Source organism: Sinocyclocheilus grahami, unplaced genomic scaffold, assembly GCF_001515645.1.
Source record: "Sinocyclocheilus grahami isolate Dianchi unplaced genomic scaffold, SAMN03320097.WGS_v1.1 scaffold31.1, whole genome shotgun sequence".
In the NCBI taxonomy this organism is placed as follows: domain Eukaryota; kingdom Metazoa; phylum Chordata; class Actinopteri; order Cypriniformes; family Cyprinidae; genus Sinocyclocheilus; species Sinocyclocheilus grahami.
Window position 1 is genome coordinate 5057228 of NW_015505210.1, and position 16428 is coordinate 5073655.

General features: G+C 37.6%; 1 protein-coding gene across 14 annotated transcripts in view; it reads right to left on the reverse strand.

Annotated features, from left to right (window-relative positions):
* The window catches only part of kifc3 (kinesin family member C3), a 67395-nt gene that overhangs the window by 1702 nt on the left and 49265 nt on the right, over nt 1-16428 (reverse strand). For 7 of the 14 annotated variants that reach the window (XM_016261938.1, XM_016261947.1, XM_016261927.1 and 4 more), the window contains 16 exons: nt 15967-16089; nt 15543-15824; nt 14523-14696; nt 13313-13399; nt 11972-12119; nt 10389-10519; nt 10200-10311; nt 9916-10097; nt 9716-9820; nt 9002-9132; nt 7263-7386; nt 6280-6409; nt 5971-6200; nt 4580-4732; nt 3681-3807; nt 3292-3480 (listed from right to left, as the gene is read on the reverse strand). In XM_016261938.1, coding sequence (XP_016117424.1) covers nt 3326-3480; nt 3681-3807; nt 4580-4732; nt 5971-6200; nt 6280-6409; nt 7263-7386; nt 9002-9132; nt 9716-9820; nt 9916-10097; nt 10200-10311; nt 10389-10519; nt 11972-12119; nt 13313-13399; nt 14523-14696; nt 15543-15824; nt 15967-16089 — 2394 coding nt within the window. In that variant the 3' untranslated portion in view covers nt 3292-3325. Of the gene's footprint in view, nt 1-3290; nt 3481-3680; nt 3808-4579; nt 4733-5970; nt 6201-6279; nt 6410-7262; nt 7387-9001; nt 9133-9715; nt 9821-9915; nt 10098-10199; nt 10312-10388; nt 10520-11971; nt 12120-13312; nt 13400-14522; nt 14697-15542; nt 15825-15966; nt 16090-16428 lie in introns of those variants that run through there. The other 7 variants (XM_016261993.1, XM_016262016.1, XM_016262000.1 and 4 more) reach the window with 3 other exon arrangements.

Consider the following 16428-nt stretch of genomic DNA (forward strand, 5'->3'; position numbering starts at 1 on the left):
GGAATCTGAGAGAGAGCGAGAGAGAGCGAGAGAGAGAGAGAGAGAGAGAGAGAAAGAAATGAAAGTGAAAGTTGCGTGTATGCACGTTTCTCTTTTTAGAGTGCGTTTACTTCAAAAACAGCGATTTTATCCTCTCGTTGCTGGGAATTAAAATGTAGCGATTCAGTATTTAAACAGTTATTAATAAAAGTCGTGGGGCAGCATTGACAAGTGTCTTTTCTCCTGGATGTGTGAGCTGCGCAATCTCTGATATGTGTGTGTGTGTGTGTCAGTAAGCAGCGCATTAATATAGAACGGTAATTAAAGGCTCTAATGCACACCAGCACACCATTATAGGTGTGTGTATTGTAGGAGTTAGATGACGTATGATGACGTGTGACGTATAGTAGTGGTGTCCCAATTCTTAGGGGAATATTTTCACCCCTACCCCTTGACACTCTGTTTCAAGAGACAAGGGGAAGGGGTAGGCGGAGGGGTAGGGAAAGGGGAAGGGGTATAAAACAGAATTGGGATTGGGCCTTACTATCTTACTGCTACTTCTGCACACTATTTTTAACCATATTTTGAGGTCTAGAAAGTAGACGGTTCAGACACCAGGGGGGTTTAGTTAGTCATTTTGTTACTCATTCCTCACGAGAAACACTCGCTCTGCTGAGAAACCAAGTAAGCTGCATACATGGGTGACGTGTATGAAACCGAGTCTCTTTTTCTGTACACTTGTATTTGTGCGCAGCTGTGTTTAGTTTACCGCTGTATTTCTACTGTCCTATAAACACCACCTACTGTCAGAGAGTGAAATTGCATTGGGCTGAAAACAAAAAAAATCACTAGTGAAAAGCTGACCGAATTTTCATCCTGAACATTCATGTTGGTGTGAATAGGAACATGTTAGCAACATGCTAAGCTAACAATAAAAGTAATTAAAAGTAAAGTCTGCGATCGTTCTAAATCAGTCACTTCTGAGCTTCAGTGACCTGTTCAAACATGAAAGTTTGAATTATAGAATTCAACTGCACAATTCATTTTATGTTTACACTGAATGTAGATAATTATACACATTTTGTGAGAAAATACTGGTAAATCTCACCTCACGATAAGAGTTTGGAAAAGTTTCCGCATACGCAAATGGAACTTGGAACTCCATGCAGCTCCTGTATTACTCTCCATTGAAAATGAATGACTTCCAGTCTCGCTTGACATTTGGTAGTGGAAAAGCGGCTTTATTGTCTTTAGTCACGCCGCATAGCACCGCTCGCATTCGGTACAGACACTGTGTAAGACGCACCCTTAGGACTGGTCCACAATAGTGCTGGACAATTATTCAATATCAATATGTATCGCGATATAATTTTTTTTCAATAAAGGTGATATGATTTTTTTAACACATTTCCGATATACATTACCAGTGTTTCCCATACATTTATTTATTTGTGGCGTTTGACTTCGTTGAATAAACATGAGCACTGCACGTTTCAAAATCATAACACGGCATGGGTGTTTTATATGAATGTATCTCTGAAGGGAACTGACTGTCTTCAGAAAAGTTTCGATGGCATTTTAATTTTATCTGATAAAGTAGCGTTCATGCGCGGAGCTGCTTTGATTACAGCCGTTCCCGGGGAAACCGCTAGTTCTACCGCTCTCACAGCGCCTCCTGCTGGCAGAGAATGAGTTTGCATTTTCAATAAGCCCATCTCCAGCAACATTTCCCGTTTTTGTTGTTGTTCATTTTTTTTTGTTTTCTGCAGCGACTCGGAGCACTTTTCGTATCCTTTTTTCTGGCTGAAGCACATTTTTTTTCAATCTATAAGAATAATCAGCCTACACTAAAAATCTTACTGTTCAAAAACCTTTGACTGGTAAAGTTATTTTTTAATTTTTTTAAAGAATTATCTTCTGCTCACCAAGGCTGCATTTATTTGATCCAAAGTACAGTAAAACAGTACAATTTTGAAATCTTTTTACTATTTAAAATTGAATAGATTTTCAAATGTAATTTATTCCTGTGATCATACATAGCTAAATTTTCAGCATCATTACTCCAGTCTTCAGGGTCACATGATCCTTCAGAAATCATTCTAATATGCTGATTTGCAATATTTAAAACAGTTGAGTACATTTTTTTTTCAGGATTCTTTGATGAATAGAAAGATCCAAAGATCAGCATTTATCTGAAATAAAAAGCTTTTGTAACACTATACACTATTCCATTCAGTATAATTTTTTATAATTTTTTGGGAAAGAAATTATAGAAATTAATACTTTTATTTAGCAAGGATGCTTAAAATTGATCAAAAGTGATGATTAAGGCATTTATGTTACAAAAGATTTCTATTTCAGATAAATAGTGTTCATATCGATATCAGAATTATATCGTATTGACCGAAATTAAGAAATATATAGAGATATAAATTTTGGCCATATCGTCCAGCCCTAGTCCAAAAATATGATTATTTTTTTGTTTAATGCTAATTAAGCATAAGAAACAACATTGATGGGGCAGTTCAGTTTTGTTGCTGATTTGAAATATTTAAATTTGAGTGTGGCAAGCAGTTTGAGATTTCAGGATTTCTTCATTTAAGTAGATAGACTTTGCTCTTGGTTACCCAAGAGGCATTGCCCTTTTAAGGAAAGTCAGTTCACTCTGCAGCGTTTTTTGCAGTGTTTCTGGTCATATGACCAAAAGTGCAAATCCTAATGGTTGGCCAGTTTTCTTCGCAGTGTGATGGAAAAGAGATTAGAACATCTCTCAGTGAAAAATGTTGTTTATATTAGTCTGAACAGATGCAGTAACAGTAGTTCATTCATATTCTTTATTGCACAGAACTTTTTGCACCGAATGTGTCGTCTTGTATTAGAAAACAGATCACTAGATTTTAGAACAGAGCTACTGTAATCAGTATTGAACTCATTTACCCTCACATAACAACAATGAAATCACATTTGTCACAAAAATAAACATTATTCTGTCACCACCACAGTGCAGCCCAGCCAATCAAAAGCAGAGCTGTAGGTGAAGACATAAAACACCAACATTTTCACCACTCTCTCTTTCACACACAATTAACACAGACAAACAGTGAATACAGTGCACAGTTGCAAAAGTCACAAGACAACGGATATAAATCAATTGGACAAATACAGTAAGCTTGTACAAGGCCAAACAAAACTAAGACACAACAACAAAATAGCAGCTGATCTCAATTTACACACACGCACGCGCACGCACACACGCACGCACACGCACGCACGCATTCATACGCACGCACACGCGCACACGCGCACACGCGCACACACGCGCGCACACACGCACAGCTTCCTGGGGTTAAAGGCGCTGTGTTAGATGGGTGGGCGTTGACGAGGTGACACGTGGGGCACCATGCCATGCTGAGCGGTTCATGCCAAGCGACCAACCACATAAAACCCCACCTACCTGCCCACCGTCCCCAACCAATGGGCTGCTTCTGTCTACCTGTCTATCTGGAAACCAACCAATTACAGCGTCACAATGCAAAGAAAGTACAGACGTCCCCTTTACATAGCGTGACCTGTCAGATGCTATGATTATCAAGGCTGTTATTATGAGACTAATGTAATATTATATCAGATTATTTACAGAGTCTTATATAAGCAGGTATTTCTGCGTCATGTGACCGTTGGTTGTTTCTCTGTCTGCTCACCTGTGGACAGCTGACTGTGGGACCTCCGCCGGGTTGTGGGGGTTTTAGAGTTGGAGGAGAGGGTTGAACCTGCGCTGCTGGCCCTTGAGATGGGGAGCGGCACAGGGGTCACGGGAGGAGAGTCCAGCTACGTGAGAAAAATATTATTTTGAAAATTTTGTCCTGCATTTATAGAACCCTATGAAAAGTTTTATTTATTTTCTTTTTCTTTATACAATTTAACAATTTATTAAAAGTTTATAATCAAATTTATTTTATTTTCCCCAAATTCCATTTTATTTCTCCCAAATTATGTTTTCCATTAAATTTTAATAATTAATCTGTAATAATCAAAAAGCATGTATTTTTGATTGAAATCATGAACCATAAAATTTAACAATTTAGCAAAAAGTTAACAAGAAATACATATTAGGTGGTTTAATTAATAGCTTAATTAACTTTTAATAACCAGAAAGCATGTCTAATAAACAAAATACTGGATTTATAATATATGATACACAATTATCATAAAAACCGCATACAACATTAAAGTATTATAAAACTATTAAAATATTACATTTAATTGATTAATCTTTTAACATGTAAATTAAATGGCAAAAAAAATAATACAATTTTCAAACAAATTGTTGTACGGCAGAGGTTTACTTTTATCATGGGGCCCTACATTTGTCACTTATTTAGACAAATTTGTGTTGCCTATGTGAAAACCATACATTTTCCAAAGTAATTTCTTTAATTTTAAAACGTGCAAATCACATTATAAAACATGAACAGGAGCTGAGGAAAAGGAATAATGAGTGTATTGATTAGTGTATTATTGAATGAGGCCACTGCGATCTAAAAGACATTATTGATCTTAGACATGCACAATGAGGATGTGTGTGTTTGTGATGGTGTACCTCCACGCTGTCATGAGTTGGAGAGGAGGATGTTGAGGAGTTCTCCGCATGGCGGCGTGAGGAAGACGAGGGCCCGATCTCAACAGTCCGAACACGCTGAGCGAACTTCAGAGAGCAAACCGACTCACTGACGTTACTCTCTAGAGGAGACACCTGAGATACAGAGAGAAGAAACTCAGGTTATCTCAGAATCTCATCGGAGGGAATAATAAACTGCAAACAAAACTAACATGATGTAGGTAGAAAATTCTGTAAACCTGTGTTGAGAATCATAAGGAATTTAAGTACTGTGGTTCCAATTCAGAAACCACTTTGTTATGATTCCATTTATGATCTTCACCTTGTTAATGTCCTCCACGCTCTCCACGGTGAACTCTGTGAGTCCTGGCACGTACAGCTGTCCACTGCCGTCTGGACACATCTTTATATCCAGCTTCTCATTGGGATTGTCGCCCAACAGGTTCCTGTTGGAATCGGATAAAGACAAATTAATTCATTTTATCTGTTGACATTAAGGAATGCGCACACACACACACACACACACACACACACACAGACAGACAGACAGAAGGTGTGTTTGTGTCAGAATCACTGTAATTACAAGAATCTGACTCTGATAAAGCATTCACATCCTTGTAATTACAACTTGTAAAATTTTCCAAATGATCAAGACTTTGAGGCGTTATGTGGAAACACTCAAAATGGCAGTGAAAAACATTCAAAATTCATCAGTATTCAACAGCATTTCTGTTCGATAAAACCTATATTTGGTTACAGTCAATGACTTATAATACAAAATTAAGACGTACGTTAAACCCACTATACAGTTTAATGTAGCGAGCACAGAATTTAAATACTAATGTCCCACTAAAAAAATATAAATTTATTAATAAAGCATTTGCATGACTATTACTTCTTGTATTGTGGTTTTGTCTACTGATTGCTCAAATGAAATAGATTCATTTTGGCATTAACAGTGTTACCGTAGAAAAAGAATTCGGAGTAGAACATCCCAGGTTGTCATCAAGTAATTATGGTAATAACGGCATGTCGTGAGTTTTTCAGCTACTAGTAAATTGTGCATAAAATGACCAGGCACGTTTATTGGGAAATTAAATATGTTTTGATTTAATTTCACCTTTAATACAACAGACTTTTTGATTCCATTAGTCCACAACAAAGTTCTTTAGCATAAGAGGTGATTTCTGTGGCGATTTGCATAAATCAACAGGAGCACAAACTGCTTAAAATACCTGGTCTGCTCGTGCTGTACCAAGTACAGTCTTTATCCCTAAATCCATTCTAATCCACTCAAAATGTGTCGAGGTTTAAAGTAAGCCTCTCTCCATTATAACCCTGCTGACCCAGTGATCCAGACAGCGCTCACACACCTGCACCATCATGAGGGTCTTGCTGTCTCTGCTGAGCGAGTCCTGCAGCAGGTACGTGAGGCGGGAGTTCCTGAAGGGCACGTGCGAGTGTTTGGAGCGCAGGGCATTGATGACGTCACCCAGCGCAGACAGTGATTTGTTGATACACTGAGCCTCGCGCAGACGGCTGCCCTCGGCGCCAGATTTGGCAATCCGCTCGGAACCAGCCAGATCCACCAGATTGAGCTTACCTGCAAAAATTAGGACAAAAAGTGAAGGTTTCATATTTGCATTTGAACGATTTACTGTTTAAATGAACATGGTGTGTACCTGAGGTGCGGTGGCCCGTGGAAGAGTTGAAACCCGCCACTGTGACAATAAGGAGGGCATGAGAGCGAGAGCTGTGCTCGTTTAGATTAGTGCACGCTGTCGCCCTGTTCATGTGACCCAGGTCAAACACCTGCAGGGTCAAAGGTCAGCGATTACAAACAATGAATTAAACTGAAATGGGTTGATGCTCGTCTATATGACCGGCCTGGCATCAGAACACTGACAATTGAACACATCTACTTTCACTAAATAACTTCAAAAGTGTCACTATTTTACAGTGCCGGTGTTATACTATAATTGTCATTGTTACACTATAGTAATAACAGTAAATTATGCATAATTACAAGCAACTAACCTTAAACCAAACCTTAATATAGTAAGTACATGTTGCTAATTAATATTACTCAGTATTTAACTGTATAATTACACTGTAACAAGGACACCTTAACATTGTAATATCTGAAATAATAAAAATTTTATTTTTTAAAAATGTTTGAAAGGAAACACTTTCTCAAAAGCCTGATGTATCATGTTTGATACTCGCGTTTTAACATGATTTTTGATAATATAAAAGTTATGCTTACTATACATTTACTTTATAAAAATCATTAAGCCTAAAGGTACACATACTAAAATGCCTTTTATAATATATCAGATGAAGGCATAGTAGATTGTGTACAACAGATTTTTCAGCAAAGTTTTGATAATTTAGAGGCCTTAGAAATTTGCATATCCAATATGATAACACATTTAAAATATGAAGTATACTTTTAAGCAGTAAAAATTTACTTTTTTCACAGTTTTCAGAGCAATGGATATGCTTTACTATAATAAGACAAACTGACCTTACAAGGAAACTTTTTTTTTTTTTGCTTTTTCCATTAAAATTCAATCTAAGGTGGTGATATTCGTTCATGAAGCTGGCTCTAAAGTGTGAAGTGACGACAGGTAGCATAATTCTGGTTGGATGCTGTGAGCTTCACCTTGTTAATGTCCTCCACGCTCTCCACGGTGAACTCTGTGAGTCCTGGCACGTACAGCTGTCCACTGCCGTCTGGACACATCTTTATATCCAGCTTCTCATTGGGATTGTCGCCCAACAGGTTCCTGTTGGAATCGGATAAAGACAAATTAATTCATTTTATCTGTTGACATTAAGGAATGCGCAAAACTTAAAGGGGTCATATGATGCGATTTTAAGTTTTCCTTTCTCTTTGGAGTGTTACAAGCTGTTCGTGCATAGATAAGATTTCTAAAGTTGCAAAGACTAAAGTCTCAAACCCAAAGAGATATTCTTTATAAAAGTTAAGACTCGTCCAAGCCCTCCTAAAACGCCTAGTTCAAACACGCCCCCACATGTCTACGTCACTGTGTGGGAACACCACCCAGATGTTTATGCAAAGAAAGAAGGCGTAACTTTTATTCTCGCTGTAGTATTGTTGCTGCCGCCGCCGCCGCCGCCATGTTGTGGAGATGCTGTGTGTTTAGTTGTGAAAGCGAAACTACTTTGTTTGGCCTTCCAAAAGAGGGCACAACTAGAAATCAGTGGTTAAGTTGTATTTACAACACTGTTCCAGAACAGTTCAAACCAAATATTTGTGTGTGTGCAACTGTTTCCTGATCCTGGTAGAGTAGACTACAATGCCGGCTGTTCTGACTCACAGCCTGTAAGTATGTTTTCATATTTAAAAGGATTTGCCACTGACGATTCAAACGTGCGTTTTGAGCAGTGTAGAGTAGCACTTGTTGTTTCTCCGATCACAAATGCAGACATGGTTTTGTTTACGCGGCGCGATACACAATGCAACGTGTAAAAAGACAGTACAAGTCATTATAATCCGTAATTATGTCCCCACTGGATGCAACAAATGCCTCGTTTGTAATGGGTTTTAATGTTTTTGTCTTGTCGCTCCGGCCAGGACACGGCATCACAGTATGGTAAGGGGCGTAACATTTCCGTCACACGGTTGAGGTATTCGGCCAATTACAACGCACAAGATATCTGGCCAATCAGAGCACACCTCGCTTTTATAGACCAATGAGCTTTGTAAAAATCAACACGTTTCAGAAAAGCGGGGCATAGAGGAGCAACAATAATGTACAGTATGTGGAAAAGAATGTTTTTTGAACCTTAGACTGCATAAACATTATACAAGGAAACTTTTTTTTTTTTTGCTTTTTCCATTAAAATTCAATCTAAGGTGGTGATATTCGTTCATGAAGCTGGCTCTAAAGTGTGAAGTGACGACAGGTAGCATAATTAGACTGCATAAACATTACATTACACCAAATAATGTTATTTTTAGCAGCATCATATGACCCCTTTAAAGTGGAGCACAGATGAACATTTCACAGGCAAGCTGAATCAGAACCTACGCACATCTGTTTGAGTTACACGACACGTCATGAGGCAAGACAGGGTGAGCGAATAGACAGTGCAGGGGGAAATGCGTGTCATGTGATCTGTTTGTGTCTTGCAGATGGTCTGAGTGATTTTAAATCTAATCGGTTTTTACAAAACCGCTGACCGGCAGAATCTGTGGCAGGTCACACACACTTCACTGTGAACACATTGGGACAATTATATAAAAGGAGTGCTAAATATGCTGCAGTGATGAGCACATCACACTGAAACAGCTCCTGCAGAGCATTTGATGATCCTCCTCATCATCTCTCCCTCCTGCTGTCACCGTGCAGCTCTACTTGTGTCTGTTTTTCTCACCGAAGGGTCTCATTGTAGATTTCCACCATGCTGACGGTGATCTTGTAGTCCCAGTCAGGCTTTTTCTCCGACACTTCAGAGAAGAGCAGCCGCAGTGCACGCTGGTTAATGCCAGGGTCTTCAGGGACACCCTGCATGAAACACAGACATGAGAGACTGACACGAAAATTACATAACCAACATGTTATGACTTATAATCAACAAATGGCTGATATTAAAATTCTACGCTGTTTTTAAGTAAATAAAATTGGTTTAAATGTAAGTAACGCAACAATGTTTAACAGTATGAATAATTGATATTCATTGAGATTTTTTTTTAAAGATTAGATTTAGAATGATGAAAAGTACTGTTACAGTGTTAAAATGAATAATAAAATATGGTTTTAATATAATATTAAAATTTTATATAAAGCAGCATATATGACAATACAACAAAAACCTCTAAATACTAAATTATATTTTATTATAATATTAAATAATTAACGTACAAACATGCACTATATAAATAGTTTAAATATATTTTATAATATTTATATAAATATGAATTAATTAGTAAGTACATGTAATGCATAACAAATTATACCTATTTTTTGATACAAAAATATTGCCACAATGCAAAAAATCTAAGGTCCTTATGGCCTTGGTTTTCTTTTAGGACAATATAGTTATTTATTTTTTTAGTTTGAGGGTGAAATTTGGGAACATGTTATATACCTCCATAGTATAGGTCTTTCCAGAGCCAGTCTGCCCATAGGCAAAGATGCATACGTTAAAGCCATCAATACAGGAAGTGACCAGAGACTGCACTTCCTGGAACACCTGTCCAATCACAAGAAAGATATAATAACAAGACTGTGATGTAATAACTGATACAGGAAATACAACCATATTTGAAAACTAGTTCAGGCACTAACCTCCTCCTGAGTGGCCTGAGTGGGAAAGACTTTGTCAAGTTCAAAGGTCATGAGCTTGCCCTTATTAGACAAGTAGAGAACAGCATCATCATCAGGATCAAAGGTCACTATGTTTTTGGTGTCAGCAGCATCTGTTTCTCCAGCACATACGGGACGTACTCGGCACAACACACGAATGTTTCCTAAAAAACAAGATCTTTATCATTAGAATGTTTAATTTCACAGAATCCAACTACATGATATGAATCGAACTACACAATTCCCAGAGATCTCTGCGGTCTCACCTTTGAGGCGCACCAGTTCATTGTGGCATTTCTTCCTCAGGTTCATCTCCCGCTTGTATTTGCGCAGCAGCTCTTGGTTTGCACTGCTCACCTCTCCAATCACCTGACAGATCTGTAATCACAGACGGACACGACTGATGAGTTGCGGTCAGGCTGATGTGTCTGTGAGCTCGTGTGCGCTGCTCTCACCTCCTGCTTCGCCTCAGTGATGGCTTTCTCCAGCATGTAAGGGAAGTCCTGCACCTGTCTCTTCAGACAGTTGTAATCACAGGTGAGGGTTCTCAGGGCCGGCTGCAGTGTCAGGAGGTTCATCCGCACACCTGTTGTACAACAATCAAAAGAGAAATAATAAACTATATAAAATGAAAAATTTACAAACATATAAACTGAAGCCTTTTTTTAGAAACATGAATAGTTTGGTAACACTTTAGTATAGGGACCAATTCTCCCTATTAACTAGTTGCTTATTAGCATGCCTATTATTAACCTATTGGCAGTTTATTAGTGCTTATAAAGCACATATTCTGCATGACCATATTCTACATCCCTAATCCTACACAATACCTAAACTTAACAACTACCTTACTATTAATAAGCAGCAAATTAGGAGTTTATTGAGGCAAGTCATAGTTAATAGTGAGAATTGGACTTTAAAATAAAGTGTAACCATTTTTTGTATTGTGACATTATTTTTCATGATAATTAAGTAAAACATTTTTATTGTCAGATTTTAAAAAAAAAAATTAATTTCCAATATTCCCAATGTTGAGTCTCGTCAGGGTGAAGAATCCAGGTTTTTACCCAAATGAGCACACCTTTGGACTAAAAGCCCTGAGGAAGTTTTTTCTCAGTGGATGTATAAGGGGCTCATATTTCATAAAGGCATGGAGTCTGACAAAAATAAATCGTCACTGTAAGATATATACAACAAAACAAAGGTCAAATTTTATCTCAATTTGTCTTTGACCTTTCTAAGGAAGTACAGTTTGTCGAGAAAAAAAAAGAAAAAGAAAAAAAAAAAAAAAAAAAAAAAAAAAAAAAAAAAAAAAAGACTTTTTGAAAGAAAAACAATCCATCCATCCATCCATAAATTGTGGCTTTACCACATTAACAGGTAAAAGAAAAATAGGCAACAAAAAACTAAAGTTTTTTTTAAATTAGATTTTGTAAAAAATAATATTACACTAATACAGTTGTACAATATTAAAATGAATAATAAATTATGGCATAATAACAATTTTTATATAAAGCAATACAAAAGACAGTACAAATAGCACTATGATATGCCAAACACTTTAGTTTAAGTATATTTTCTGGTTGTTTTACTTTAAGGTGTCCTTGTTTCAATTTAATTACACAAATAAGTATTGAGAAATATGAATTAACAACATGTACAATTATAGGATTTGGTTTATGGCATAATAACAATTAGTGTTTACTATTGTCACTTTGCATTACTGACACTATTTTCCTAATTAATGCTGTTCAGTTGCTTTGACACAATCTGTATTGTTAAAAGCGCTATATAAATAAAGGTGACTTGACTTTATGGTTAATTGCTTGTAATTGTGCATAATTTACTGTTATTACTATGTGAAATATGTTTAACAAAAACACTTTTTTTTTTGCATCAAAGTAATAAGAATATGAGATTAAAACATGAAAATCCTAATGGGTTTTGTTTTGTTTAAGAACAATATAATTACTTAGGTCTATTTCTATTTTGACTTGAGGATGAAACAAGACCTGGACTCATACACGCATGATCTCACCTGCTAGGTTCTCGTGGACGGCCTTCATCTCGCTCTCTGCTCTGATGAAAGCTTCCTCGATCACTCTGTTCTTCTCCTCCTCCAGACTCTGCATCTCTGCCTCCAGCTGACCCTGAGCTCTCTCCATCTCACTCTCATACACCAGGATCTAACACACACACACACGACCCCAAGGTCAACAACATCCTGTGTCACTGAGCTCATAAGTTCTATGCAAATAGTAAATGTTTTAAAGGAGGAATTACATAAGGTAATATAAAGGAGCTTTTACAATGACAGAGATTAAATCGCCAACACACTGTATGATTTGTTGGTTGTACTCAACTGTATCAAGATCACTGTCAGTGTAAACGCCTTTCTACAGACACTGATTTGATCTTATTCAGAGGTCATGAGAAAACCAGTTATCCAAACATCTCAAAAGGCAAAATATACAATCAAACAGTCCTCAACTGTAACCCTGTTCAGACTGGACTGCGGTTACAGTGTTTACTTCAAATTACTACAGTAGCATTACAGAACCAAGAATTTCTATATAAAGTATAAATCAGTTTTACAAATTTTATTAAGTTCAGATATCATCATTTAAATGATTTATAATTTTATGTAAGATATTTGTGAAGCTAAAGCAATGTGTAAATTAAATTTCAATTTCACTGCTGCAATTGTTATGCATGCATTATCTACACAACCAGTCAAACATCTGATATCTGTGATATCATATATCAGTGTTATATTGGTCATTATACTTCCAAATATATATAAAAAAAACATATCAGCTGACCACTACTTTCCACTTTAATGCTAAATCATCACAACACAGTTTAACACATCACAGACGAGCACAGAGATATCCCGAGTTTCACCTTATTTTAATAAAATAGCTTTACTTCTGACCAACATAACACAAACCCAGTCATGACTACTAACCAGAGTCATTAGTTAGACTGATCTAATGCAGTTAGTTAAGTGAAAAAAGACCTGTGGGTGGGTGGAGGGCTGTTGGTCACACATGGGAAGGGCATCTGGGGTCACGCACCATCAATACATATGAAGTACACAATGGGGGTGACATTGACTATTTCACAGTAAGTTACATGGGATTTCTACTGCAGGTAGAATAAAGTGTAACCCTGAAGGGAATGTGAGCTAGTTACTCTGCAAAGTTTCACAGGTCAAAAATGAGCATGAGCCAACATGTATCTACATTTTTGAATGGCACTTAAAATGGGACAAAGACACAGAAGTCTGCTCACAGTAAACCGCTTCCTATAATCACAGTTGGAATCTGACCCATGACACATTTTTGACCTTTGACCCCTGCAGAGTAATCTGGCCGACCTTGGAGAGCCTGTGGGTGACCTCCGTGTTACCCCCACCCACCGCCTTGAAGAGCAGGCCATACAGACGGCCGTGGTCCGTCCTCAGCTGCAACGCAAGTGAAGAGAGAGAGAGAGCCGTTAACCTGCTCTGTCACAACACCGATATCAGAGAGGCCTGAAACTAGACCACGATGCAGAAAACACAGACAGAATCATGGAGTCCAGTCATAAAACATGGAACTGACAGTATAATGTGGAATGTTGGATGAATAAATCAAAATAATCAATCAAATAACCTTACGGATTAGTGTCTCGGAAGAGGTTAAAGTACAAAAAGACTGCTATGTAAATATGAAGTCTGCATGTTCTGGGTTGAATTCTGTGCGAATGAGTGGCACAGTTTCATCTACTAAACATACTGAATCATGTGTGATGCTTATGGAGTTTTCAGCATCTGCCGTTTTACTATACGAGGACATGATCACACAAACTTCATCTCCAGAGCTGCTCTGAGAGTCACTTCATCAGCATTTCACCTGATAAAAATGATCAGCAGATCCACAAAAAACTCAAAGGTCTTCACTACAACCAGTCAAAATAAGTGTTAGGTTTAACTTCATAACCAAGTTATGACAGAAATATATTACTACTGTACAGTAGAATGTACTTCTCAAAGTAATAATAATACGGTTTGTTAATGTTTTAAAGGAATATCACACAATATAAGCATTTTTCATTCATGTTTTAAGCAAAAACTTAATGCAAACCTCTGTTGTGCAGCATTTCCTTTGCCAAAAAAGGATTTTCTTCAAATTTCATTCAATTTGATTATGTAAGATTAATTTAATTGTTATCTTTATGCATTCATTTGATAACCACCATTTTTGATAAATGTGTATCAAATAAAACACATTTTAGAAAAATTAACAGATTTCTGAAAAATAATTTCAGAGAGTAATATTAACATTTTAATTAAATATTAAATCGTTAAAGTCCTTTTTATTCATTTAAATTTTATTAAAATCCAGCCAATTTAAAATTGAAACACAATTTGGGGGAAAAAATATGAAGGATTTCATAGGATTCTTTTAAACTTACACCAAACCACTTGGCCTTTGAGAAGACATGAGAACAGATATCAACAGACCACTACTGACGGGGTCAGATCTGAGCAGCATTTGGCCGCATGATAATTCAGACACTCAAAACAGCGTGTGAGTGTGATATACCTGCTGGCGGAGCTGACTGCTGGTTCTCTGGGACTCGTGCAGCTGCTGCTCCAGCTCTCTGAGGAGCTGCCTCTGAACACTCAGCTGCTCCTGCAGCGCCTGATTACGGCCCTGAGCCTCCATTAAAGCCTGCTTACACTGGGCCGACTCCACTTCAACCGTCTTGGTCACATACTGCAGGAACAGTGAGAAACAGATTAAATCACTTCAGTTAGGAGAAGTGCATCTTGTTTTTGGTCAGAGGCAGAGAATCAATATATTTGGTGCATTCCTAATGTTGAGCGCCCTGTGACTTCTCAGGGTATTTGGTACTGTAAATGGGAAGAGAGTATGCGTAGTCTGAAGTGGTAATAGAGGTGACTACACAATATACTGTACACAAGGAAAAAATGGAAATAATGCCAGATTCTATGTTTGCTATTCTGGGGCCAATTTGTGAATCTTCTCTTAATTAGAATAAATGTATATCGCTTTATTTACACTACCAGTCAAAAATTTGGAATAATTAAGATTGTATTTTTTTTTGCTCATAATTATAAAAATAGTAAACTGGACACGATTCCAACATTTAATGTTTGGCTGAGTGAGTTGGTGAGCATTACATATAGAGAAATTTTTAAACTAAAAACTAAACTAAAATTTGTAAACTAATTTAAAAAAAAAATGCAAGGAAGACAAAAATTTTCTGCAAGAAGTCTCTATAATAGAACTTCAAATCTCATTTCAAAAATCTCAATATAACATCAATATTTTGAAGCCTGTATTCTTTGGAGGTCATATCTGTTAGCCATATACGTCATTGGGATGTATCATTTAAGAAAAATAACCATTCCAAAGCACAGTAAGAAAGAAATGACAGTAATTTGCGGCTCATGAGGAATAACTGTCATTTGTATAATGTAGCTTACGTTACTTAAATGAGACACCCGCAATGACATCAGCAGCTGACAAACGCAACCTCCGGACAGAGCAGGCTTTGAAATGAGACACACAACTAATGCTTCATTAGCACACTCTCACCTTGACCTGTGGTGTCAGAGCAGCCTGGCGAGACAGAGCCTCCTCAGCATCACGAAGCCGTGAGGTCAGCTGCTCCTCACTCTGGCTCCTGAGACGTGACGCCTCTTCCAGCTGCTGCTGGAGCTCCTGTCTGCGCTGCGCCGCCTCCTCCAGCTGCTGCTGCAGCTGAACTACTACACCCGTCCTCTCCTGCACATGCTGCTCCAGCGCAGCCAGTCGCCGCTCCCGCTCGCGGCACTCCTCGTCTTTATGACACAGCTCTCCGCGCAGGGCCTCCACATCCTGGGACAGACACAGAGAGGAGCATTACAGGACAGCTGTGAAACACTACAACATTTACAGCATCAAGTAATTATGATCTCAGTCCAGAAACAAGCTATCTGAATGTATTTGAGGTTTAAGTGATTTATGGTTGTGTGAGTACTTGGCTGTGTGGGCAGTGGCCAGTAGAGCAGGTGGTCTGGGTCTGACTGGCCCTCAGCTCTTGTTTGAGCCGCTGGTTCTCACTCTCCAGCACCTCGAGCTGTTTCTCCAGATCTGTCGCCCCCTAGACACACACACACATACACATACATTTACTTAGCTAAATGAGGACTTACTATTGACTTCTAATAGTTTTGTATACTAACTATAATTATTATTGGCAAATTCTAAACTAAAGCCTCTCCATATCCCATAAATCATTATACTGGGGGGAAAACATTAATATAATAAAAAAAAGATTTTAAAGAATTTTCAATGTGTGAATACATTTGGATCAGTTAATATAAGCAAATGTCCATTACAGTAATGACACCCATAGTAAACATATGTGCACTGCATATGCATTTTGAGTCATTGAGTAAGATTTTTAATGTTTTTGAAAAAGTATCTTATACTCACCAAG